General features: G+C 38.6%; 1 protein-coding gene across 38 annotated transcripts in view; it reads right to left on the bottom strand.

Moving 5' to 3' along the window:
• The window catches only part of LOC127498784 (receptor-type tyrosine-protein phosphatase mu-like), a 297,821-nt gene that overhangs the window by 70,317 nt on the left and 199,650 nt on the right, over positions 1 to 27,854 (bottom strand). For 6 of the 38 annotated variants that reach the window (XM_051868865.1, XM_051868527.1, XM_051868833.1 and 3 more), the window contains 6 exons: positions 26,805 to 26,979; positions 21,115 to 21,408; positions 9,231 to 9,539; positions 7,182 to 7,291; positions 5,009 to 5,210; positions 4,275 to 4,377 (listed from right to left, as the gene is read on the bottom strand). The exons of 27 other annotated variants lie outside the window; for them this stretch is intronic. In XM_051868865.1, coding sequence (XP_051724825.1) covers positions 4,275 to 4,377; positions 5,009 to 5,210; positions 7,182 to 7,291; positions 9,231 to 9,539; positions 21,115 to 21,408; positions 26,805 to 26,979 — 1,193 coding nt within the window. The remainder of the gene's footprint in view (positions 1 to 4,274; positions 4,378 to 5,008; positions 5,211 to 7,181; positions 7,292 to 9,230; positions 9,540 to 21,114; positions 21,409 to 26,804; positions 26,980 to 27,854) is intronic. 5 more of the 38 variants (XM_051868736.1, XM_051868716.1, XM_051868727.1 and 2 more) reach the window with 5 other exon arrangements.

Here is a 27,854-nt window from a genome sequence, read left to right as displayed (position 1 = left end):
CTGACAGAACCCTTTACGCTTCCATAAAGAACCTTTTCTTGTAAGAGTATAAATCATGCATCATGACTTTTATATCTTAGTATTTCTTGTAAAGGGCTTCAGCAGTGTTTGTCTGCACTGTGGGATCAGACGCGGCCCGCTGCTGTCGCTCTGGATTCAAGCACATCTAACTGACACCAATTAGAGACCGTCAGTCCGTCCGGCCACCCATCGCCACGGATAACACTTATGGAGGATTGACCGACCATCGACTGGAGAGTGACCTGTAAGAGCGATGGTCTCTCCTCGGCCGGAGGGGAAAACAAGCGCCCGTCTCTGTGTGAGCCCGTATGATCGAGTGATGGAGGCTTTCTATCGGTCTGATTAAAGACACATGAGCACCTGAACCGCTCGCTCCTCTCGTTTGAAATGTTTGTGTCTCTCTCTCACTGCAGAAAATATGTTCTTCCTCAGTATTTTTGTCTTGCTTTCCCTTTGAATTAAGATTATTTTTCTGACCCCATTGGCAGATATTTGTTCTTGTTTTTTTTTTAGAAACAAGACTTAATATCTTCAGTCATTTTGCTTCTCCAGTAAATGTATCTTGATGTAAGAATTTGTGCTGGAAAACAAGACAAAAATACTGAGGAAGAACATAATTTTTTTTGCAGTTCACCTTTAAGGCAAGATAAATGTACTTGAGCAGCAGTACAGTATACAATATTGTTTTCATAGCCTGTATCTTCAATATGTGTGTATTTTTGTCTCACTGCAGGTTTTTTCACTTGTTCGTACTTGGGGAAAAAAAAAAAAAAAAAATCTGCCAGTGCAGTGAGACAAAAGAAACACATTAAAGACAAAATATTAGTTGAATTTTGTTTCAAGGATTCTTAGACATTTTAACTGGAAAAAACAAGGCAAGAGGACTAATTAAAAACCTAAGATATTTTGCAGTGTGATACAATTGTTGTTAGATATAAAATATTCCTAATATTGTGCTGGTCGAGGCATGGACTCCTTTAGACCCCTGAAGGTGTGCTGTGGTATCTGCACCAAGATGTTAGCAGCAGATCCTTTAAGTCCTTTAAGTTGCGAGGTGGAGCCTCCATGGATCGGACTTGTTTGTTCAGCACATCCCACAGATGCTCGACTGGATTGAGATCTGGGGAATTTGGAGGCCAAGTCAACACCTCAAACTCGTTGTTGTGCTCCTCAAAACATTCCTGAACCATTTTTGCTTTGTGGCAGGAGCATTATCCTGCTGAAAGAGGCCACAGCCACCAGGGAATACCGTTTCCATGAAAGGGTGTACATGGTCTGCAACAATGCTTAGGTAGGTGGTACGTGTCAAAGTAACATCCACATGGATGGCAGGACCCAAGGTTTCCCAGCAGAACATTGCCCAAAGCATCACACTGCCTCCGCCGGCTTGCCTTCTTCCCATAGCGCATCCTGGTGCCATGTGTTCCCCAGGTAAGCAACGATATATATAAATATATATATATATATATATATATATATACACACACACACACATACTATATGAGTGTGTGTTGCTGTGTGATGGCTAAAGCAGCTTGAACGCTGTAACCGATAAGAGTGAATGTTTCTCGCTGTTGTAAACATGCATTTTGGGTTGGAATGGTCTCGAGGCGTTTGTGCAGCCGTTTCAATCACTGCACGACTGCGAGACAGATCAGTAATCCTCTCAAAGCCAACGCCACACGCCACACGCGTCCCCTCCGGACACGAATGTTCCCATCGTGTGTGTGTGTGTGTGTGTGTGTGTGTGTGTCGTCACACAGATTACATGTCACAGCCAATTTGTGTTTGAGCAAATGTGTGTGTGTGTGGGTGGATTTATGTTTCTTATTGCTAATTGCACAAAAAATAATACATCAAATGTCTGATTTCTTTAACTCTTGGTGGCGGGACTGTTTCTTTTCTTTGTTTAATCTCTTTTGTTGTGTTTCTTTCAAAGCTCTGGTGTCATTTGATGTGTTTCTTCAGGCCGGTATCAATGGCAAACATCTGCTGTCGAGCGCTTGAGCGTCTGCCGCCGTATTCTCCTGCAGCTAATCACACGGTTTGATTACAAACAACCACAAACACTCGACTGATTTCAGGACCGTCTTCTGTCAGTAATCCTCACGGAAATGTCTTTTACTTGTAATAATGCTCAGAATCCATAATTATTACATAGAGTGTTTCCACTTGAGCCAAAATGAAAACACACTTCACACTGCAGGGGTTTGAGATTCATGTGAACGCTTCAAATTAACCTGTTCACATCGTTAGTCAGATTACATGCTCTTGGTTAATTGTCACATGACACTATGTTTGACCTCTGACCCTAGCAAGCTAAAAGACACATCATAACGTGATTAAAGCACTAATCAGGAGTGCATCAGAGCCCGTCATAATGACCAGCGGCCTCGTCTCCTGAAAACACGGAGAAACACAATCACAGACCGGGAGATTAGACGCGGATCACAATAATCAAATCTTGCTTTTCCTATTTTCCAATCTTGTTGAAGAGGTAAAAACATGATTTGATCAGATCAGATCAGATTAAATGATGGAGCTGGCGGTGTAATCCAGCAGAGATTACTGCGGTAAACACCACTGTAATTTACTGCGGTTATTTGCACGGCGTACAGTCGAGCGTCGGTCCCCGGATATCCAATATTAAACCAGCGCTTTGTAATATAATATTCTTATGCTGACGATGTTACAGCTTTATCCGGTTCTTAATAAACATGCAGCAGTAAATAATGATGTTTTGACTGTGATTGTGAATCAAACAGAGACACAAACCTTCACAAGACAAACATACACGCTTTCAATATTAGAGCGAATGAACCCTAAGACATCAAAAACATGTCCGGCTTATATTTCATCATTATATAAAGATTTAAATTCAAGGCCGTAAGCATGTTTTTGACATTGGAGGACCAAACTATTCATTTAAATTTTTTTAATATTTTAAATGAAAAGGATTTATAGGGATTTAAGAGAACAGTGAAACTAGAATTTATTGTAAAGTATTTGCAAATATTATTTTTCTTTTAAAATATGCACATATTCACTCTTAATCTTATGCTTAAAATGCCAAAAACGGCTCAGTTCATGTTTCTTGTCTTGATAAATTCAGTTATGAACTACATGGATGATGTAAATGATGTAAATGACTATATTTTCAGTGAAATTTGTAGTTTGCATCACTGGACCTTGTTTTTTCAAGTTAGGTCATATATATAACATTATTATACAAATCACATCATTATTGTTTTAAAATAATGTTTTAAGTATTGTATTAAAGCGACATCATCTCTTCTCTTCTATGATGATGAGGGCGGGGCAATCTGTCACTCACATGAGATCCACCAATAGCAAACCACAGCCATCCAATCAACTCCCCACAGACAAAATCAACATTTGTTCTTGTTTGTGAAGCGTTTCATGTGGATATACGCCACAATAGGGAAGAAAAGACAAGCACAGTGTCTGCTTCATATCTTAAATATCATGAAAATAATGCAGAAATCTTCATTTACTGAACGCAATTAGTATTTTCCTTTTGATTTGGGGTTGAAATATGAGCCGGACCCGTTCACCTGAGTAACGTGCGGCGTCTACTAATGAGAGCGGGTGATTGTGTTCGCAGTGTTGGTTGCGAGCGCGGGGACATTCAGGAGCCGCGGTGACACAGTCAGGAGAAACACATGAAAGCGGTTCAGGGACGAGCTCTGAAGCCTCACACACACTTTGTTCTCCGCTTCAAAGAATGACGCTCACTCGGAGGAATCCACAAACAATACAGGAGGAAAAATACCATGAAAACAGACATCCTCGCACTCACTCAGCTGTGCTTATTTTGCTTCCGTTCACAAGCACTGTAAAATATGATCGGAATTTGAACTGTAAAAATGCTACTGTTAGCCAATTTTTAACAGCCAGTGTCCAAAAGTGACGTCTGGAGGGGATATATATATATATATATTTTTTTTTTTTCTACAAGTTTGATTAAACCATCAAAATATGAGGAAAATATTTTATATATTTTTTAATATTTTCAATATATGGGAAGAACAAAACTTATGTAAGTTTAAAACCATAAAATCTAAATATATTAAATTTAAATATTTATTAAAATCTGTGAATATGTTAACTGTATTTTTACAGAATTAATCTTGCAACCACAGCTGCATTTTTTTTTTTTTTTTTTTTTTTTTAGAAATTGGTATCAATGATGAAATTCCCTGCTTTTGAGACCAGATCAGCTGTAATCTTACCTGACAGGAGCTCCGCGGCTCTGAGCGGGTTTCAGCACGACCGTAACGCTGCTGTCCGTCTGGTTCAGAGGCGTCTCCTGATCGTACGCCGGCATCAACGGAGCTGCAAACACAAAAGGAAGCCGAATCATTCAAAAGATTTGAAACAGCAACTTGAATCACTGTAGTTATGTCACAAGCGCACAAACGCAGATGTCTTTGCACCTGTTTGTTTCATTCCTCTGATGGAGTAATTGGCTAGATGGCGCTGTCACAAAAAAACTAGAGCATTACAAATGTGGCCCAGCTTCCTGTAAAAAACGTTTTTTCTTCTGTTAAATCAACTTTAACTCACTTATGTTGTTGAGCTAACATAATGTTTTGAGTTTCTGTTCATGAATGTCTTTCTTTGTATTAAAGAGCCCATCTTATGCCCTTTTACAAAGTCTTGTTCCTGTCTCTATGAAGCCCCTCCTTCTGAAAAGCACAATGTGCTCTGATTGGTCGGCTGGAGCGGTGTGTTGTGATTGGTGTTTGGGAAATGCCCCGCCCCTTAACATAACGGACAGTTTCAACACACTACTAACTAACTCAACCAGGCCCCGCCCCTTTATTCTATAAATGAGGAATATTGTGAAGAAAACTCAAGACTATAATGGAGGCGTTTCAGGGAGTTCAGAAACACTGAATATATAGAGAATAACTCCCGCTGAAGGGACTTTGAAACTTGATCGGACTGAACTGGTGATCCAGACCTGAGATCTTGGTGGTGGCCTGTGTGATGGCGGGCGGCCCGAAGCCCTTAGCGGTGCTCGCTCTGAGGGTGAAGGAATACGTGGAGCCGGGGTAGAGACCCAAGAACACGTGGCTGGTTTCATTCCCCATTTTCACCACCTTCCCGCTCTGGTTAGACAGATCCAGCACTGGGTCGAAGGAGCTGACGGCTTTATACGAGATCTGTGAACATAAAACATGCATGTTAACATCACTCAAATGAATTCCAGTGTCGACCGAACAAATGATTCCTTTGAGTTCCACCAAATTAGACTCTATTATATCTGAAATGCTTCAAGGCCCTTTTCAATTATCAGCCAGCGATAAATAAATAAAGAAATCGATAACAACATCCATGCTTCTGACGGATCAGAGCAGGAGTTCGAAAGGGAAAGTGTCTTGCTTCTCATATTTGTAGGGTTTTGTTCATTACACTGAAGATGAGCGGCATTAATGAAGCGGCGTACTCGAAACACTTTATGATGTCGAGATTTTCTGCTGTTTTTCATGAACTCCACACAGCTATTAGATTTAAATCATTCCATGGACTGAGAGACTGGGGATGTGCGAACATCTGACTGACGTCATCGAGTGCAGGTCGGGAACGGAGAATCTGAGGACGCGAAATCTCACTGGAAATTTACAAGAAGAGCAGAATGTCTGGAATCAGAGAGAGAGAGAGAGCGAGAGAGGAAGGAAAGGAAGGATCAGGTTCCCTTGATAAGAGAAAAAAGCCCAAACTGTCCTTTTGATATCACGGCCCGTCAGAGAGTCTCAGTTTGAACTCTTTGATACTGTCAAATCAAAGGCAGGACGTCACAACGGGCTCACGGACAATTGAGTCAACGGTTAGTCCCGTCTGACTATGTGATCTGTAGAGTGCACACACACACACACACACACACACACACACACACACACACACACACACAGTTCAGGACTGATGGATCATCTTGTTTCCAGCAAGTGTCTCTAGTAACGGTTAACTAGGTAAAGCGCTCTGCCTGCTAAAACAAACATGAAATAATCTGTCAACGTCAAGATGCTTAAAACCGTGAAGAATTCCTCAAGCTGAATCTCTGAAATGACTAAAATAGATTAACTAAAAATGTATTTTCCAAATGGCATGTTTCTGCAAAACTCATCACTGCCATGTTGAGGTGTTGTGGGTGCCAGGGTGTTACTAGGGCATTTTATGTGGTTACTAAGAAGGAGGTTGCTACGTGGTTGTTAGGGGATTTATTTGGGTGTGTAGGAGGCTGCAAGGTGGTTCCTAGGGCATTTTCTGTGGTTACTCGGAAGTTGCTAGGGTGTATCGGGTGGTTACTAGGATGTTGCTGGGCATTTTATGTGGTTACTAGGTCACTTGGGTGTTCTGTGTGGTTACTAGGAGGTTGCTGTGTGGTTGCAAGGGCATTTTGGGTGGTTACTAGGAGGTTGCTAGGGTGTACTGGGTGGTTACTAGGGGGTTGCTGGGTAACAAACACAACCCTAGGTACTTTTTTATACAGTGGTTAAATTAATGAGAAATAGAGCTTTAAAAAATTCAGACATTTCCCAACAGCACAGCAAGAATGACTTGTAATGGAGTACCACAAGGCTCAGTACTAGGACCATTGCTTTTCACCCCGTACATGATACCCTTCTGAGATATCATTAGAAAACATGGGGCTAGTTTTCACTGTTACACTGATGATACGCAGCTCTATATTTCTTCACAGCCTGATAAAACATACAAATTCACAAAAGGAACGGAATGCATAGTCTATATTAAAAAAACAGGATCGCTAGTAATTTCCTACTACTAAATTCAGGCAATCTAACCAATCATAACTCTGATACTTTGTGCCCCCATTGCTATCTGCTATCCGACAAACAAACCAGACAGTAGAGTTAGTAGATTAAAGTTTGTGGACTTGAACCTGAAAAATGGTGTGTACTGACATTTCCACGGTTGAAACAACATACCTTCTGATGTTCATTCATGTTTATTTGGTGCTATAACTAGTAGTAAAGAGAAAGAGATGTTCGGTTCACATGCCGCTTGAACTTCAGCGATCTGTCACGACACATTCTAGGCAGTTACTATGAGGTTGCCAGGTGGTTACTAGGGTGGCTGAGAAACAGAATTGTAAAGTCATGACGTGTGTTTACCTCATACTGAGTGATAATGCCGAAGGTCTGAGCCGGTTCTCTCCACTTCAGTAAGATCTTCTCCTCATACACACTGGCCTGGATAGAATCCAGAGGAACTTCACCCGGCACTGACAGGAAGTGACATCACAAAGGATCAAAACACAGCAACAACAGCAGCTCTTCATATGGATACGACATGTTCTGTAGCTGTAATATTTTGTTATATTTAAATCAATCAATGTGAAATCAATGTTTGGCAGCTAATGAAGAAAACATGTCTCAAGCTGACAGCCTTTATTCTGAAAGGTTAAATTTTTAAATAGTTATTAATAAGTGACTGTGATTTAAAACAAATTTTTGTTCTAAAAGTCATTGTTTTCAAGCCATAAATTCTCAGAAACACACAATGACATTCATCTTCTCCTCCTTCAAACACGTTTGTGTGCCTGTGAGAGATTATTACTCATTTGTTTATCGTTTCATCCTCTTGCAGGAACGTTACTCCAGTCTGTCTCACTTGACACTGACTCTGAACAAGAACAAAGAGCGCGTGTGTGTTTAACATCCAGTCGAGATGCGGCCCAGGTGTCTAATTATTTATAAAGGTTGCCGATCTCAGGAAACAAAAAATCATGTTTATTCCATCAGAAGAGCTCTGCTAATGGGGGACACAATTAGACATTCAAGCTAAATGTCAGTGCTGGAAAAAAATTCACCCTAAGGAACATGTGAAATAAGATGAAAATTATCCAATGGAGTATTTGAGCAGCTCATTCACTCCAGTACCTGATATAATGGGCTCTTCATCTAAATACAGAGGCGATATAGTACTAAAGACACTTTACAGCCATGTGGTGGGGATGAACTTAAAGCTTCTTCAATGGTTCCTCAGATACAGCAAAAGAAACCTCTTCTATTCAAGAACCATTTGTGCATATATCAGGTAAAGCTCTAGATCTAGAATTCTATAAAGATCCCTAAAGATTTAGAGAATAAATAGTGGGATTTCTAGTGGGACTTAAATGGGTGAAAAAACTGTCAAGAACATGTCTCATATTTTGATGAATTTTGTAACCAAGCTGTTTTGGTCTATAAATAAATCTGAATACCAATTTAGATGCAGCTTCTGAAAAGATACACACATCATCTTCATCCATCTGAACGTGGATCTCAGGACTTTCTTTGACGCCCTCGTGGTGTATTGGGTGGTTACTAGGAGGTTGCTAGGGCATTTTGTGTAGTTACTAGGAGGCTGCTGGGCATTTTGTGTGGATACTAGGTTACTTGGGTTTTCTGTGTGGTTACTAGGAGGTTGCAAGGGAATTTTGGGTGGTTACTAGGAGGTTGCTAGGGTGTACTGGGTGGTTACTAGGGGGTTGCTATGTAACAAACACAACCCTATGTACTTATTTTATACACTGGTTAAATTAATGAGAAATAGAGCTTCAACAAATTCAGACATTTCCTAACAACACAGCACCAATGACTTGTATGGAGTACCACAAGGCTCAGTACTAGGACCATTGCTTTTCACCCTGTAAATGCAACCCTTAGGAGACATCATTAGAAAACATGGGGCTAGTTTTCACTGTTACGCTGATGATACTCAGCTCTATATTTCTTCACAGCCTGATGAAACATACCGATTTCACAAAACGAATGGAATGCATAGTTGATATAAAAAAATTGGATCACTAGTAATTTCCTACTACTAAATTCAAAAAAATTCACCCTTCGCGGGAGTTTGATTGATGCAATCTAGCCAATCATAACTCTGATATTTTGTGCCCCCGTTGCTATCCGGGATTTTGTCCAACAATGAAACCAGACAGTACAGTTAGTAGATTAACGTTGATGGACTTGAACTTAAAAAAATTGGTGTACTGACATCTTTCCGCGGTTGAAACAACATACCTTCTGATGTTCATTCATGTTTATTCGGTGCTATGACTAGTGTAAAGAGGAAGAGATGATCGGTTCACTTGCCACTTGAACTACAGCAATCTGTCATGACACATTCGAGGCAGTTACTATGAGGTTGCCAGGTGGTTGACAAACAGAACTCACCATCTTCATCCGTCTGAACGTGGATCTCAGGACTTTCTTTGACGCCCTCGCGGTTGCGCAGCACCATTCTGACGCTGAGGTTGGTGTAGGGCGTGAGGTTATGGATGGTGTGCTGAGGGGCGGAGGTCTGGCCGGTGTAAGATGCCACCTCCCTGCTCTCCTCCTTCCCGCCGCCTCTGGCGCGGTACTGCACCGTCAGACTGTAGTTGTGACAGCGCGTCACGTTGTAGCCGAAAGGCTCCCAGCGAACCGTCACCTGACGCGACTTGATATCCACCACTTTCAGCTGTCGTGGGCCGTGCATGGGCTCTGTGAGGGAAATAAAACACTATTAATGTCTTTACCGTGCATCAGGTCAGATGGCGCTGCATGCAAAGTGCCTCTAAAGAGCCTGATGGTACCTGGACACAAACACAATGAAAAACAGACGTTTAAACAAGCAGAATGTAAAAGAGATTTGATATTCATTATATTTTGTAAGAAATGCTTTCAGGCAAATACATTCTCAATACAAACAGCACACACCGGCACAAAACACAAAACCTTCCTCAACAACACGTTTTGAGAATTTTTTGAGAGGTAAAACATCTTCATGTTCAATAAAGCCAGGAGAGTCTGGACACACACACACACACACACACATAATTGTTTTTGTTTTAAACAAAAACTCACTTGATTTTGATAAACTTTTTTTCAGTAAACAAGACTTAGTATTTAGAAGCAAAATGACTTCAGATATTAAGAAGGAGAGTCATTTTTTGCAGTGCACAGTTTGTGACTGTGGCTCCATCACAGAAACCCTGATCCCGTTTCTCCGGGTCTGGAAACACGAGAGCGGCTCATATCAGCCACTCCAGGATCAAAGCAGCAATCAGATGAGAAGAGCAGGATGAAAGAGTCTCAGACTCCATCTAATACAGCAGCTGAAAGGACAACAGATGAGCATCACATCACACCCTACGGAGAACAGCAGAGTCCAGCTCAGATATACTCACGGCGAAGTTCTGTTTCGTTCTTCGCTTTGGGGTAAAAAGAAGTTAGAAATGCGTGAGCAGCGTTATACTGTTAGCGAACACCCGGATGCCGTCCACGCTGCTGAGAGCGACCTTTAGATGAATATGTAAATATGTGCTGCGCTCTGTGAAGAGCATTCTATTTACAACGCGTTTTTGCAGAGTTGAGCTTTGTAGCCAATCACAGACATATCTGTTGAGCGTGTGAATGCAATGGCCAATCAGATGTGTTCACGTTAGTCAGAATCTGCTCAAACACCATTCAAAGTGGCTGACTTTTTGTTCAGCATGAGTTCACACTCGCACTAGTGACTCATTTCATTATAACCAAAACCCAATGTCAATGAGACTCATTGTGCAGCTTCATTGATTATAACGGGAGTTTTGTGTACCTCACATTTAATTGACAGCTCCAGAGATTATAATGGCAGCACTCTTTGCTCGCTTTTTGTGTATATATACTTTTCATGCTGCTAACCAAACATTGCAAAGTTTCTAGATTGACAACTGTATTTAAATGCATGACTGAATCCGATAGACAGTGATATGACTTTTTGAGTGCAGAAATCTGACCCGTTTCATTTATGTGCACCACATTAAGTTTATTAGTTTTTTTTTTTATGTTAAAACTGTCTAATCCAAATGGATGAAAATGATACATGCAATATAAATCTTAAATTTAGGCATAAATATTTTGAGTTTCCAGCACTAAACCAGCAAACTCAACCCGACGTGAGACACTCTTCTGAAGAAACTCCTGAGTAAAGTGAAATCTGAAGTATGTTTCATGTGAAATGACCCTCAAAGACCAACATTATCTGAGCATTAGAAGCAAACACAGAGTCTAGACGGGCAACAAGGACGAGACATGCCGATACAAACACATCTGAAGAACAATACAGTCCTTAAATAAGGTTCATTGGATTCAAGGCCAGAGGTTTATATACAGTGTGACACAAACAGTGAGTTATAAAACAGATTCAGACTCTAAATTCAACAGTTCACTGCATCAGGATTTCTTTGAAAGAGTCTCTTCTGCTTACCAAACCTGCATTTATTTGATCAAAAATGCAGTAAAATCAGTAATATTGTGAAATATTTTTACAAATTAAAGTAAGTAATTTTCAGCATCATTACTCCAGTCTTCAGTGTCACATGATCCTTCAGAAATCATTCTAATATGATGATTTGATGATCAAGAAACATTTATGATTATTATCAATGTTGTGCTGCCTCACATTTTACTGGAAACCAAGATACATTTTATTTTTCAAGATTTTTGATAAATAAAAACTGAAGAGTAAAGTAATGATGCTGAAAATTCAGCTTTGATCACAGGAATAAAATGCAGTTTCACAGAGAAAACAGCTCTTTTAAATTATATTTCACAATTTTTACTGTATCTTTAAGCAACAAATGCAACAATTCATTGTACAGCATCTTTAATCATTTACCTAAATACTGTTTCATAAAAAATAAATCACACTAGCCTCAGGTGGATTACTGCTGTAATTTTTCAATGACAAGAGCTTTAAATGTTTTCAGAAGAGCGTCGCTGAACGAATGTGTTCGCATGTTCCTCGTCCTTGACTGTTCAGACCTGACAGCAGAAAGCTCGCTAAATGATTAAATGCAAATGGAAGGAAGTCAGACTTCAAGATGCAGATAAAAACAAAACACACGCACACATAACAGAGGACAAACCGCAAAGACAGAGGAAACGTGACAGAAGTTTGAGATGGAAACCCTCTGAAAGTTTAGCACCTCTCGCATGCGTTTCATCATTTATTCGCAACCACAATAAGCATCTGAGGAAAATGACATTTGGAAAGGTCAGACGCAGGAGAAGACGAGAGCACGGTTCAAGAAAAAGACTTGTTTTAACAAATCACAACAATCATCGTGGACGGCTCAGCATTATCAACATATTCTTCATATTATAAGCTTTTATAACAGCATTATAATTTTAAGTAACTCAATTATATAAGACTACTGGTGAAAAGTTTGTAATATAAGTTTTTTCTGAATCCATTGGAAAATGTCTTTTTCTCATTTTAAGATTACACTCTAAAAAACTAAAACACGTGTTTTGGCGTGTGTCCAGAACTCAGTCACTGATAAACTCACGCTGTTTGATTGACAGCTCCAGCGACTGCAAAGGGAGCTTTTTTTTTATAACTTAATCACCGTTTAAATTATTTTCATCCTACTAAGAGAAACAAGGTGAAGTTGAGCGTTTAGTCACTGGTTTGATTTACTGACACACAGACAAAGATCATCTGACTGTACATGAATCATTAATATCAGATCAGGCATCAGAATGAACACAGTTACTGACATGTTGTTGCATTACTGTCGAGTCCATATCGTAAAAGTCTGATAATGCCGAAATGCGATTGATTTACCAAAGAATCCACAGTGAAATGTACCGAATACAAATAAATAAAGCTCAACTGAGACATTTACTTTGTTGAAAATAAATAACCATATTCCTGCATTAGGATCCTTTGAAAGGTAATGTTATTGTAGTCCTGTATCGCTCTTCTCTCCTCCTCATCTCACTAACACACCAGTGGGCGGGGCTAACGCTGCAATGATGAAGTAGGCGTTGATTTCTTCTGCGGAGGCGGAGTTTCACCATCTATAGACACATTCCAGGATCAGTCGTTCTCTGGGTCTGGTGTCAATAAAAGCTTTTATTGGACTAACAAGGAAGATTTCAGTATGAAACTTACAGGATATTCTTATAGTACGATGACCTCTTATATATCAAAAGCCCAAGGAAAAGTTGATTTCTCAATTCATGACCCCTTTAATGCTAATTTTGATTGCACATTTATTGTTTGAATACACTGTTTTTATGATGTTGTATGTATTGACCCCTATACCAATTTCTGAAAGTTTAGACAGTAGACTTTGGTGCCAAACTGAATCAGAGGCCTTCTGGAAATCTGCAAAGCATGCAAATATTTTGGTTTTGTTTTGGTTGATGTATTTATCAATCAGGGTGTGCAGTGTGAAGATACGGTCTGATGTTCTATAATTTGGTAAAAAAGCCTCTCTCTCTCTCTCTCTCTCTCTCTCTCATTCGCCAGCATTACGCAGAATTGTGTGTGAGATCCGTGTCTTGTGATTCCCCTCCCGCTCGGACTCGTCCCCGTCAGTGTGGGCCGCTGATAGTTACGCAAATAGAGGGATTTTAAAGCTCTATTTTCTGGTTGACACTCTTTAAACGGCAGCAAACACTCATGAAGGAGTCGCTTCAGACTCTCAGCGGCCCTCGTTCGCTTCATTTGAGTCTTTTTTGCCCCTTCAGTTTCACTAGAAGACGACGACATTAAACATATTATGAAATTCTTAAACTGAACAAAACATTGATAATCAGAATGATTTCTGAAGGATCATGTGACACTGAAGACTGGAGGAATGATGCTGAAAATTCAGCTTTGATCACAGGAATAAATTACACTTTACTATATATTCACATAGAAAACAGCTGATTTACACTGGAATAATATTTCACTATTTTTACTGTATTTTTTTTATCTTGGAAAACTGGAAAACAAGACTAAAACACTGCGTAAGAAACTCATTTTTTTGTCATTACTCTAGTTTCATTTTAATGTTCAAGTGAAATATTTTAATGTTTGCATATTCTTTGCATCAGTTAGTCGAGACATACAGACTGTGTTTTGAAAGTTATTCAGGAGGCTTTTAAATAATATTGATATTTAAAGAAGAGGTAAATGCATTGATAAACGGTATTGAGCGTCTCATTGTCGAGCGGTTTGTCTCGTCTCATGCAGTGCTCATGTTTTCTCCTCATCTTAAGTGGGTTTCACATCAATAGGAAGGAAATGTCTGGAAATAAGAGCACTTGAATAATGGCGCACTAGAGCTCGCAGGTCACATTTCAGACGTTTTTTTTTTAAATAATCTCAGAAATCGTTCCGTGAATACAGCCAATTGTCCAAAAAAATCAATAGCTTTTAAAGTTGAGCTTGATTCACACACTGTTCCTGCCTTTTGCCTTTTGTAAAGCACAAAAATCAATGTCATACTTTTTAAAATCATTTGCTGAACTTAGAGAATTGTGAGAAGGATGAATGTGTCTGTGTTGATCTGATATCGACCTCAGAGAATTAGAGTTCACTCCGTCTTTTTACCCGTCACTCGTTCTCTATGGAGTACGTGAGCATGCATTCATGAATACACACACACACACACACACACAGATAAACACTCACACACTCTCACACACTCTCACACACTCTCACACACTCTCACACACTCACTCTCTCACACACTCTCACACACTCTCTCTCACTCACACACACATACACACACACACACACACAGCTGATCCTCTCAGACGAAGCGTGTGTACAGTAACAGTGAGTGTGTGATATAAATCTCTACTGTGCTCCTGTACGACAGAATAACATCATCCGATATTGAAATCTCTTGATGTCAGTGAACATCCGCTCACATGGAGCCGCTGTGAGACACGAGAGAGAAACACGAGCACATGACGAGCTGACGTGACTGTACCGACAGCTGAACGACGCTCACCGCCGGCTAATTGAATAATTTCAATGTGACATTTAGATGGAACTATTAGCGGCTCTTTATCATTACGGCTTGACATTTAAATAATGTTTTCTAAATTATCAGCACATTATCGGCTCCTGTTCATTCTAATGGCTCACTCACATCACCTTAATCATGCAAATAGATGACATGATGGCAAGAGACCAGACGAGAGGAGAGAGTGTGTGTGTGTGTGTGTGTGTGTGTGTGTGTTTACATTGTTTTAAGGGAAATGAGCTTTAGATTTGGAGTGACTCTCAGCTGATGGACGGACGCTCAATAACTCACACACACTCACCAATCTCCATCCCAAACGCACCGACGCCGCGCTGAGGATCGATCCGGCGCTCGGTTGCCACGGTAACGCCGTCGCTCTAGTGATTGGGGTCGCGGGGAACAACCCGCTTCACTTCATGTTAACGCACGACCCCGTGACCTCTTGATCTTCAAGAGCAGATCGACACATCAGTCTAACAAATCAGATTGAGCCCGACGGGTCACATAAGCTGATCTCATTAAACCGGCTGCAATTGACCAGCTAGAGGAGCTGCGTTACATTAACTAGTGTGAAGACTGATCCACTGAAGACTGCGTCCGTCAATATATCCATCAATGATGGAGACTGAGCTGCTAGACACCAGAGATCTTTAATAAATCACCTTCTTCAGTCTTTGCTTGAAGATTGTAATTTATGAAAATTGAACTACACTTTCACTATAATATATAAGTGTGATCGGAGCAAGAAAAGATGCAAGTGATGTGAACCGATATCAGAAAATCTCACCAATCAAACTGACCTCTGTATGGAAGCTTGTTTCCTCCACGGATCAAAAAAGTATAAAAAGGTAAATGTGAGTTTATATTGTGTAATTCTCAGAGTACTTTTATCCATCAAGGACACATTAAATTGACCAAAAGTGACAGTAAAGACATTTACAATGTTACAAAAGATTCTATTTCAAATGAATTCTGTTCTTTCTATTTATCAAAGAATCCTGAAAAATTAAAAGCATCACTGTTTCCACAAAAAAAAGGGGAAAAAAAGCCAGAACTGCGAGATGTAAAGTTGCAATAGTGAGTTTATAACTCAGAATTGTGAGTTTATATCTTATAATTGTGCCGAACATGTCAGAATTGTGATATATATATAAAAAATAAAAAAAAGTCGCAATTTCCATTTTAATATTTTCATTTCTTGGCCTCAGTGGACTTTTCACCTGGGAATAATTCCCACAAAAACTATCATTGTTTACTCTTTTCCATACAATGAAATTAGACAGTAAAAAGAGGTAGACAAACTCCAAAATGACCCAAAAGCATCATAACAGTGGTCCATTATCTCAGGTCTTCTGAACTCTTGTGACGCTCTGTGTGAGAAACAGACCCACATTTAAGCTGATTTTCACTGAAAATCGAATGTATTGAGAACTTTTGTGAAAGTCAAACAGGTTTGAGAACGACATGAGGGAGAGCAAATGATGACAGAATGATCATTTCTGTCCCTTCTGCAGAAAAATTGAGAGTATTTCTCAGTATTGGTGAAGGTTTTAGTCTAATGAAACATGTTTTCTCTGTGTGATGCCAGCGTGGGGCGTCTGACACCACATACATTATGACTGACTGATATGGAGAGAGATGATTTTACAAACAGCCTGCAAAGTGCTGAAGCAGATTTTTATGTTATTTATTTAATTTCTCACACAGCTTTAAAATCAAACTTTAAAAAAATAAAAGGAGACAAACAGTCAGGAGTGAATTTATCTTCATTAGCGGTGAAGCTCATCTGCTTCCACTCAGCTGCCATTACAGATGATGAATGACATCAGAGAAACAAGACAGAATAAAAGACATGAAAGAGAAAAAGAATAAAAAAATAAAAAAGCACTTAGAAGAAAAGGTTCTATATAGAAGCTTAAAGGGTTCCGTCAGGCACTCCATAATATAGAACCTCTTAGGGCTTCTCATCATGAGATCATTCTGTGCATTTAGTTTTAAATTTATTGATTTAGTTTTGATTCAATTTTTGATAAAAAATTATGAATTAAACAGCTATGAATTAAACAGAAAACATATACTTTAATCAATAGAAAAAAGAAATAACCCATTAAACATGAAAGACATTTCTTCTTATATAGAACCTTTTTAGCATAAAGTCATTTGAGTCAAGAACCCTGGAGTTCTACAGTATATAGAACGTTTTTGACATGAAGGTTCTTGTAAATCGAGTCAAGAACCCTGGAGTTCTACAGTATATAGAACGTTTTTGACATGAAGGTTCTTGTAAATCGAGTCAAGAACCCTAGAGTTCTACAGTATATAGAACGTTTTTGACATGAAGGTTCTTGTAAATCGAGTCAAGAACCCTAGAGTTCTACAGTATATAGAACGTTTTTGACATGAAGGTTCTTGTAAATCGAGTCAAGAACCCTAGAGTTCTACAGTATATAGAACGTTTTTGACATGAAGGTTCTTGTAAATCGAGTCAAGAACCCTAGAGTTCTACAGTATATAGAACGTTTTTGACATGAAGGTTCTTGTAAATCGAGTCAAGAACCCTAGAGTTCTACAGTATATAGAACGTTTTTGACATGAAGGTTCTTGTAAATCGAGTCAAGAACCCTAGAGTTCTACAGTATATAGAACGTTTTTGACATGAAGGTTCTTGTAAATCGAATCAAGAACCCTGGAGTTCTACAGTATATAGAACGTTTTTGACATGAAGGTTCTTGTAAATCGAGTCAAGAACCCTAGAGTTCTACAGTATATAGAACGTTTTTGACATGAAGGTTCTTGTAAATCGAGTCAAGAACCCTAGAGTTCTACAGTATATAGAACGTTTTTGACATGAAGGTTCTTGTAAATCGAGTCAAGAACCCTGGAGTTCTACAGTATATAGAACGTTTTTGACATGAAGGTTCTTGTAAATTGAATCAAGAACCCTGGAGTTCTACAGTATATAGAACGTTTTTGACATGAAGGTTCTTGTAAATTGAGTCAAGAACCCTAGAGTTCTACAGTATATAGAACGTTTTTGACATGAAGGTTCTTGTAAATCGAGTCAAGAACCCTAGAGTTCTACAGTATATAGAACGTTTTTGACATGAAGGTTCTTGTAAATCGAGTCAAGAACCCTAAAGTTCTACAGTATATAGAACGTTTTTGACATGAAGGTTCTTGTAAATTGAGTCAAGAACCCTAGAGTTCTACAGTATATAGAACGTTTTTGACATGAAGGTTCTTGTAAATTGAGTCAAGAACCCTAGAGTTCTACAGTATATAGAACGTTTTTGACATGAAGGTTCTTGTAAATCGAGTCAAGAACCCTAGAGTTCTACAGTATATAGAACGTTTTTGACATGAAGGTTCTTGTAAATCGAGTCAAGAACCCTAAAGTTCTACAGTATATAGAACGTTTTTGACATGAAGGTTCTTGTAAATTGAATCAAGAACCCTGGAGTTCTACAGTATATAGAACGTTTTTGACATGAAGGTTCTTGTAAATTGAGTCAAGAACCCTAGAGTTCTACAGTATATAGAACGTTTTTGACATGAAGGTTCTTGTAAATCGAGTCAAGAACCCTAAAGTTCTACAGTATATAGAACGTTTTTGACATGAAGGTTCTTGTAAATTGAGTCAAGAACCCTGGAGTTCTACAGTATATAGAACGTTTTTGACATGAAGGTTCTTGTAAATCGAGTCAAGAACCCTAGAGTTCTACAGTATATAGAAGAACACTCTGTTGGTTCTCATCAGGTGTGAGTGAGGATTATTTGAGTTTGACGATTTAAAGTCAAATAATGTCTAAAATCATCATCACATGAGACTGAATGAATGACATGAGCTTCTGTTATGATGCTTTAGTGCAGCTTCATCTACACTAGAGAATTTCCACAGTCACAGAGAAGCATATCATGTGTTTATCGTTGTTTACACGATGACGACAATGTAGTTAAACAGTAAAACATCTGCTCGTAGCTGGAGCTTCAAATGAGTTTGAGGAGAAACAGACTGCTGTTAAATAAATGCATATAAATGATGCTCTTTTTGTGCAACTCTTAGAAGAATGTCCTTGAGATCCACACAATGAGCTGCTCTTCTTCTACCTTCCTTCGTCTCAAACACAATCGCCCGCAAAAAATAATCACGTGTACAAACACACGCGTCCTCCATGACAATGTCTGAGGGGGAATAATCGCAACCGGGTCAATTGACCTTGTGTGGGTCACGACCGAGGACAGAACATTTCTATCAGATGTTCCTGTGGTGCTGACTGGGGAAATATCAATGCGAACAAACAGACGGACCGCGAGGATTTTATAAAAGCTCTTCAAGAGGAAAAGCACGCAATCGGAGAGAAGCTTTGCATTTAGAAAAACGTCTTTGTGCAGCACACGAAACAATAACGCACAGCCACGATAAGCCTTGCATACCTTCCACAGAATAATTCACTTTCAAGGGAACAACTCATTTTTCTCTGTACGTTTGTATTTCTTTGTCACTGGACTTCCATTAAGCTCGGCAAAGAGAGAACAAAGACACGAGAGACTGAAGGGGAAAAAAACATGAGCCTGAGCAGAAAAACACTCATTTCAACAATCTACAGCCACGCTGAAACACATTTGTTAAGCACCTAAAGTACGACTGATGGCTGTCAGGCCATAATTGTCATTAAGGAGCATAAATACAGGATTGCATCAGGCTAATAACGAACTAATGAATCGTACGTCAGTGGCCGTGTCTGCAGGTGAACACGTGAAGCCGTAATGGTGTTTTTAAGGTCCTGCAAACAGACTTTCAGGGAAAGATGGCGAGAATGTCGCATTTGTGCGTTCAACAGACATGATTGAGATCATGTGAAATCTAAAATGCTCAGCTGAGATCTTATATGAAGAGGGAGCTGATTGAAATATTATGCTATAATCAATTACTTCATCTTGGCAGCAGCAATAGTAAAAATGTTGTAAACATATGCAAAAATGTTAGCCAATCACAGCAGTGAAGTCATCTTTTTAAACAACATTCTAATGCTTTATGTTTTATTTTTGGGTAAATTATGAGTCACTCATAGTTTCTGAAGCATCACCAACTCCGATACACTCACAAACACAATAAATGCAAAAGTTAACTGCAAAACACACATGCCAGGAACAGCACTGACACACACACACACACTCATGCTCGCACACACACACACGCACACACACAGCCCTAAAGGCCTGGTGTGAAGGCCAGAGACACAGACTCATCCATCGCCATCAGCTCTGCAGAAATGAGAAACAGTGAGACCTTCAGCAGGAGGTCAGAACCCGATTGCAACCCAGAAAAAGCCTCCAGTTCTCCATCTCTCACTCTCTCTCTCACACACACACACACACACAGTGTCAGGTATGAGAGGACGCGCCGCAGGCCGCAGCTCCAGCTCCTCTCCATCTCCACTGAACTCAAAGACACTCAACATCACCTACGGCCTTCAAGTGCAGATGGAAATATCACAGTTTTGAGTTACTCAAGCACAAGTTGCATTAAAATTAAATAAAGCACTGCTGTAGCGACACTGCGACGGTTATCTGCACTGGAAAGAATCACAGTCTTACCCAGTATTTGTGTCTAATTTAGTAGTTCAAGATCTAAAAATCCTTGAAAAGATTTATTTTCAACAAAGAGAAGCAAAACTGCATGCTAGTTTTCAAATATTGTATTTTGTCTCACTGCACTGGCAGATTTATTCAATATTTTTTAAGTATAAACAAGTGATGTACTGCACGAGATATTAAAGAGGACATATTATGCCTTGATGTTGTTTTTGTGCTCTACTGGAGCAGGTTTTCCTGCTTGAATGTTGATTATTTTCCTCATATTCTCCATTGTTGCATCTCCTCTCTTCCCAGTCTGTCAGTAACGCTCTGTTTAGGCCCTGTCCCAAATGGCACACTTCTATGCACTTTTGGACTTACAATGGCTGCCGCGTGTCCGTTAACTCCATAGGGTGTCCCATTTGTCAATTTTAGGCTTCAGAAGGGTGCTCTAGAGCGCCCCCCTTTGCGGCCGATATGCGCCCTCGATGCGCACTTTTGCTGAGTCCGCACTGGTGCGCGCTCCGCTGAAGAATTCTTCCCGACAGTCAAAGCGACGTTATGTCACGAAAGTGCGGACTCGTAGGAAGGCCGTGAGTGTTTAGGGTGCCATTTGGGACAGGGCCTAAACAGAGCGTTACTACCCCTTTAATATATGACACAGTTTCTTCTTTCTTGCATTATATCAGAGTCAACATACACCTTACCTGCACATTTGGTCCGGGCTCTCAGCGGTGGTCCCGGGGCTCCGGTGCCTCCGTCCAGGGGCCGCGTCAACAGCACACTGATCTCGTACTCCGTGTCGGGGTCCAGATGGCCGATTTTGTGCGAGGTTTTGTCGACGGGCTGCAGGTCGTACATGGTGCCGGAGACGGTGCGGTACTCCACCTCTCGGTTGATGATCGGCCCGTCTCCGTTGATGGAGTTGGCGTTCAGCTGAATCCAGAGGTACGTGGCGCCCACCGCCATCAGCTGAGGCGGAGCGATGGGAACCGGCGGTTCTGCCAGAACAGACCGGATGTTTAGAGTCAAGAAAAGTGGAAAACAGTCTTTGAGTTAGTGATTAAATCAAGAACAAATATGTGCCAATAAGGTCAGAAAAAATAATCTAAACTTCACTCCATTGGCAGATATTTGTTCTTGTTTTAAACACAAACTCACTTCATTTTGACACATTTTTGACTTAATATCTTCAGAAATTTTGCTTCTCCAGTAAATGTATCTTGATTTAACAATTTTTAGATATTTGTGCTGGAAAACAAGACAGAAACATTGAGGAAGAACAGAGTTTTTACAGTGCACACACACTGTGTAAACACAAATGATTAAAATATAAAGCTTCGGTGAGCAGAATCAAACTCCTTCCGGCTACTGATCAACTCAAAGCGCTTGCGTCTGAAATTAAATCACATTTATAGTGCGTGAGCATGTGAGAGTTTGGGATACGATCATTGATGAAGACATCAAAACCGATCATTCGCTCTCATCTGTAGAGTCTCAGGCCTCCGGCGACGACAGCACTGCAGGACGCTCCGAATAAAACATCATCATTCATATTTACTGCAGACGCTCGGGAATCAATCAGAGGAGAAAAGCACAAGGTAATGAAGAAACACAGAGTCTTTACGGGACTGTGGGACTCTGAAACACAACGTATCATCACTGTCAAAAGAAATACTTTTTTAAGAGCATTAAATATGCTCAATATGTCTCGGGTTCAACCTCAGGTTCATCAGAGCCTCTCAAACACACGCGTGTTCGTATTGGCCGACTGCAGATGGCCGTCCCACCGTGACCCCGGGCCAGAACCCCGAAATACCCATAATCCTCCACGCCCCACCTGCTAATTAAACATCACCTCATACGAACCGCTTAATCCCGGCGCCACAACAGAGAGAATCACAGCAGGACCAGAAACACACGCTCTATAAACACAACCATCAGCTGAACGATCAGATGATCCTGTCCAACCTCATTCGTCATCGTCTGTCTGTCGCACTTCCTCTTTCTTACAGTCTTTTGTCATTTGTCTTTCTCTGTAGTTTTATGTGTGCAGCGAGATATTGACCTCTGACCTCAACGAGACTTGAGTGAAAGACTGAACTCTTTAACCTCAGCGGACAAGTAATTACAGACTAATGTGAAGAACATGACGTCGTGCCGTTTCATTCTTGAAAATAACACTGTAATGCAATAAAATCATAAACAAGCTTCATTTTCTGTTGATTTTGAAGAGAAATATGAGCCTATAGTTACAGTGTAATTAAAAAAACAGTTTATAATGTATGCAGCTATAAAAGGTTTAAAATATACAATAAAAAATATAGTATAATTAGTAAAATGTTTATACTGTATGTAAGTATAAAAGGTTTAAAAATGTATCCTGTACTTAAGTTTAGAATTTTAAAATATACTATAAAACATTATGAAAGTTAAACTAAAATACACTACAAAAAAATTTAAAAAATATTAAAAGAATTATTTATACTGTACTGTTAAATGTGTATACTGTTAAAAGTTATAGTATAAAAAGTATAAAAATCGTAAAATATATTAAAAAGCATATTGAAAAATATAAAAAGTTTAAATTATACTATAAAACGTAAAAGTTCTAGCATAAAAAGCCTGAAAAAAAGGTCAAAGTTGACATGAATGTCAGTGGGGCTGTGAGCGGCTCATCCTCGTGTGTGTGTGTGTGTGTGTGTGTGTGTGTCTCTATTACAGAGAAATGACTCCACACATCCCAGCAGCTCTCAGAGACGCCCATCCATCTCCACGCGACTGACGCGTGACCCGCGGGCCAGAGATCAGCCGCTAACAGGCCGTTTAATGTAGCGGCGTGAAGCTCGGCTTTATAGAGACATCCGTCACGCGCCGAGACTTCATGAGATGGAGCTCAGAGCGGCCCGTTTAACACCGTCATGAGTTATTCACACACGTAACACACGCCATCTACTATTTATAGCTGATCTGAGGGAATTAAACCCCAGGATGAGCAGCGGCGCCTCCGATTGACCCTGTGCTGAAGAACAATCACAAATGTTTCTCCTACACAAGAAGATCTGATCAAATGAAAACTGAGAGTTTGTTCCAGAAAACATCTCAACAACATCTCAAACTGTGTGAAAACATCAGAAAGTTCACAAACGTCTGAGATCTCAACAGGAACTCAAATATTTCTCATCATTTAGAATTCTAATTTTGTAGTAGTTTTCTTTCTTTTGTTAATGTTTCATAATTACACAATTAATGTTTATAAAGGATAATAATGGCTATACAATTTAAATTAAATAAAATTATATATATACAATTTTAAAAATATACCATAAAATATTAGTATAAACGTCTAAAACATACAATGAAATATATTGTAGATAATTATAAAATACATTAAAAAAAATACATTATAATGTATAAAATACATTATAAAATAATATGTTTTACAGTATATAGTTTTAACTTAAATTTAGTATAATATAGTAAATTTCAAAAATTCAAAAAGTATAATATAAAAATACAGTATATATATATATATATATATATATAAAGTATAAAAAGTCCTATATAACAAAAGTTGTAGTCTAAGAAGTAAGAAAAGTATGACAAAAATGTAAGAAAAATAAGAAAACATTGATAAAACATAAAAAAATATATATGTAGTTATAAAATGTAAAAATAAAAATGTTTCACAGTATATAGTTATATTAAACTTTATAGTAAACTTTAAGTATAAAGTTTAATGTACTATAAAAATAGTAAAATAGTAAAAAAGTGTAAAAAATCTAAGTATAAAAGTTAATATAGTATAAAAACATTTAAAAATGTGAAATCAATAAGTATAGCTAAACATCTTAAATATACTACAAGTTTTAAATATAAGTTTAAAATGTACTTTAAAACATTATAGAAGTTATAATTTTATATAATCTAACAGTATGCCAACAATGATGTCTGTTTTTCTCTTGAGGAGGGAAACTTCACTGAAACACAATCGAGATCTCAGGAGTGAGAAAGAGTGCTGATGTTCTTCTGTTGGAGCAGAAACACGACGGCAGCTAAAAATACCAGTAAACTGAAGCTGGAGGCACAGCGCTTCAGTCAGAGACGGCTTTAGAGTGTAAAACGACAGATTAACAGCAGAAACGAGCCGTCAGAGACGCTCAGAAACATTTGGCAGATGCTTTAAGCTGCGCAGGAGACGATGAGTGTGTGTGTGTCTGTGTGTGTGTGTGTGTGTGTGTGTCATGAGTTTAGGACAGTGGACAGCTGTGACCTGTTTCAGTAACACACCTGTCAGACACACACACACACACACACACACACACACACACACACACACACACACACACACAAACTGACATTCTACATCTGCAAACTCTCACCACACACACTTCATATACAAGTTACAACGATCATATAAACCGACGGTCAGAATTCAGTCTGATCCACTTCTGGTCAAGATGACGCTCTGACTGACATATACAGACATGAAGTGACCACAGTCTGTGTCAAACGCGTTTCACAATAGAAAACACAATAATACTGTAAGTCAGTCTGGAAAAAAATCATAATAAACGGAAAACATAGAATAAATCAGCAGAAAATGTGTCTGCATTTCTACACCGCAAAAAAATATTTTCATGATTTTTTTATCACAACATTTTTTCTTTTGTCAAAACAACTTCGATAATTAATGTGGTTCAGATGACATACTATTTTGAATTTCTGTTGATTAAATCAATCGCCTTCTTTGTTTTAACTCAAATTTTTAATTTCAATAAACTCAAAATTAAGGCAAAATGTTTAAGTTAAACCAACAATTCTTTTTTTACAGTGTATCTGTCCAAAATGAATAAATACTGATTATTTTAGAAATATAAGTATAAAAAACAATTGAGTACAAAGTGTTTATATACTATAAAACACATTATAAAAGATAGTCTAAAAAATATTAAAAAGTTTAAACTTGAGTATAGTATGTACATAGTAAAATATAAATGTTAGTTTTAAAACTATTAAATACAAAATTATATGTATAAATGTTTAAAATATACTATAGAACATTATAATTTATATTATAAAAATATATAAAATTTTAAAATATACTATAAAACAAACACATATAGTATAATTTTAAAAAATTATACGCAAGTATAAAAAGTTTAAAAAAAAATATACTAAAAACATGATAAAAGTTATAGTATAAAAGTATAAAAACATTTACAATAAGTATTAAATGCTTAAAATATACTATTAATTATAAAAAGTAAAAGTATAAAAGTATAAAATATAAAATGTTCAAAATATACTATAAAACATTAAACAAATTTGTGTGCTCTTTGATTTTTTTGACCACAATGGCAGATATTTTTTATAATTTATCAATCAATTTAGTTTTTTTTTTTTTCAGTAAACAAGTTTTAATATCTTCAGTCATTTCTCTTCTCCAGTAAACGTATCTTGAGTTAAGAATGTTTAGATATTTGTGCTGGAAAACAAGGAGCATCATTTATTGCAGTGCATAAAACGTCAAAGAGGCGGAGTCTCGCCTGGCCTCAGGGCGGAGCCACTGAACGTGATTGACAGCTCTCCGTCCGGACAGGCAGGATTAAAGCGATCAATCACATAAAGCTGTGAGGTAAAAACTACAGGAACATAAATTCAATTGAGCGAGAGAGACAAAGAAAGAGCTGAAGAAATATTGAAGGCCATTACCGGACTCTCCGAGAGAACGAATCAGGATTTAGATGCAAGCGGCTCTATAAATTCATATCAAATGACTGTTGAAGGGCTGCGTGGGACGCCGTCCCCGTGAAAACACGACCCCGGTCAAGGGCGGCTCTTACAACGTAACACGCGCTCATCAAAACAAAGAGAGCGGAAGCCATTAGCATAAAACACACATCAATCCTGATGTTTCAGCATCCGTCTCGACTCGCTCCAGTTTAGATGAAGCTGGAGATTCAGAGAGACGGATCGACACACCGTCCTTGACACAGACACACAACTTCTGCTCGTCTTTACAGCCTTACGCTGGGGTTTATGTGTGCAACGTAAGGCCAAATTCCTGAAAATGTTCTCAAAAATACATTTACAAGAACATCACACACTGCAAACGTTCTGCAAATGATGTTTTCGGTACTTCTGTCTTGTTTTCCAATTCCAATTTCTAATCATTCTCAAATCAAGACATTTACATGAAAGATTATACCTCATTATACCTCATTGACAGATATTTCTTTAATGTTTTCAGCATAAACTCAATAAAAAGATATGTACACATATATATTATATAAACACACACTTTTATGTTAGATGCGATTAATCATGATTAATTGATTTGACAACCTTAATATATATATAAAATATGCATATATATAAATGTGTGTTGACTCACGTTTGATGGTCAGCTCTCCGTAGTTGGACACTCCCACGCCTCTGTTGGAGTGGACGATGCATCTGTAGCGTCCAGAATCCTGTTTGGTCGTGTTCACCACATCAAACATGCCGATAAAACGCTGGTTGTTCCACGGTTTGGTCGCCTTCATCGGAGCTTCACGACCGCCGATACCCTGAGAGCAGAGTGTGTGTTCGAGAAGGTCATTTGTGTGTCGGTTTATTTATAAAGAACACTTTAAATCAACAGAAAGTTGACAGGAATAAAGTTTACATTTAAACAATGTGAATAAATAAATAAATAAACAGAGTGACAGAAAGAGAACAAAACATGCAATAAAACAACATGAAACAGCTCAGGATCTTATCCTCAGTGCGGTGTTTGTTGTTGATGTTTTGCGTTGTTGTGTTTTGACTTTTTTTTTTTTGTATATTGTGTACTTGGATCCTGCTGAAGAATAACATTTGTTAAAATATAAAAATGAAAACCGATTCAAAATATTATTAAAACTATAATAGTATCTCAATTACAGTAAAATAACACTGGAACATAGTAGTGTTTGCTGTAGTGCCTTTAATTTATACTAATTGTAATTTATAAATCATTGGATTACATTAACGAGAAAGTAACAAAATCATTCTCAAAAAATTCTCACAATTGTGAGTTTACTGACATTTCTGAGAAAAGTCAGAATTGCGAATATCCCACAACTGCACACACTCACTTACACACTCACTCACTCACTCACTCACTCACACACTCATTCACTCACACACTCACACACTCAATCACTCACACACTCACTCACACACTCACACACACACTCACACACACACTCACACACACACTCACACACACACTCACACACTCACACAATCACTCACTCACGCACTCGCACTCTCTCACTCACACACTCAATCACTCACACACTCACACTCACTCACACACTCACACTCACTCACACACTCACACTCACACACACACACTCACACACACACTCACACACACACACACACACTCACACACTCACTCACTCACTCACGCACTCAC

The sequence above is a fragment of the Ctenopharyngodon idella genome, chromosome 2 (assembly GCF_019924925.1).
Source record: "Ctenopharyngodon idella isolate HZGC_01 chromosome 2, HZGC01, whole genome shotgun sequence".
In the NCBI taxonomy this organism is placed as follows: Eukaryota; Metazoa; Chordata; class Actinopteri; order Cypriniformes; family Xenocyprididae; genus Ctenopharyngodon; species Ctenopharyngodon idella.
The sequence above is the reverse complement of the archived record's forward strand: the minus strand, read 5'-3'. Positions and strand labels throughout refer to the sequence as shown.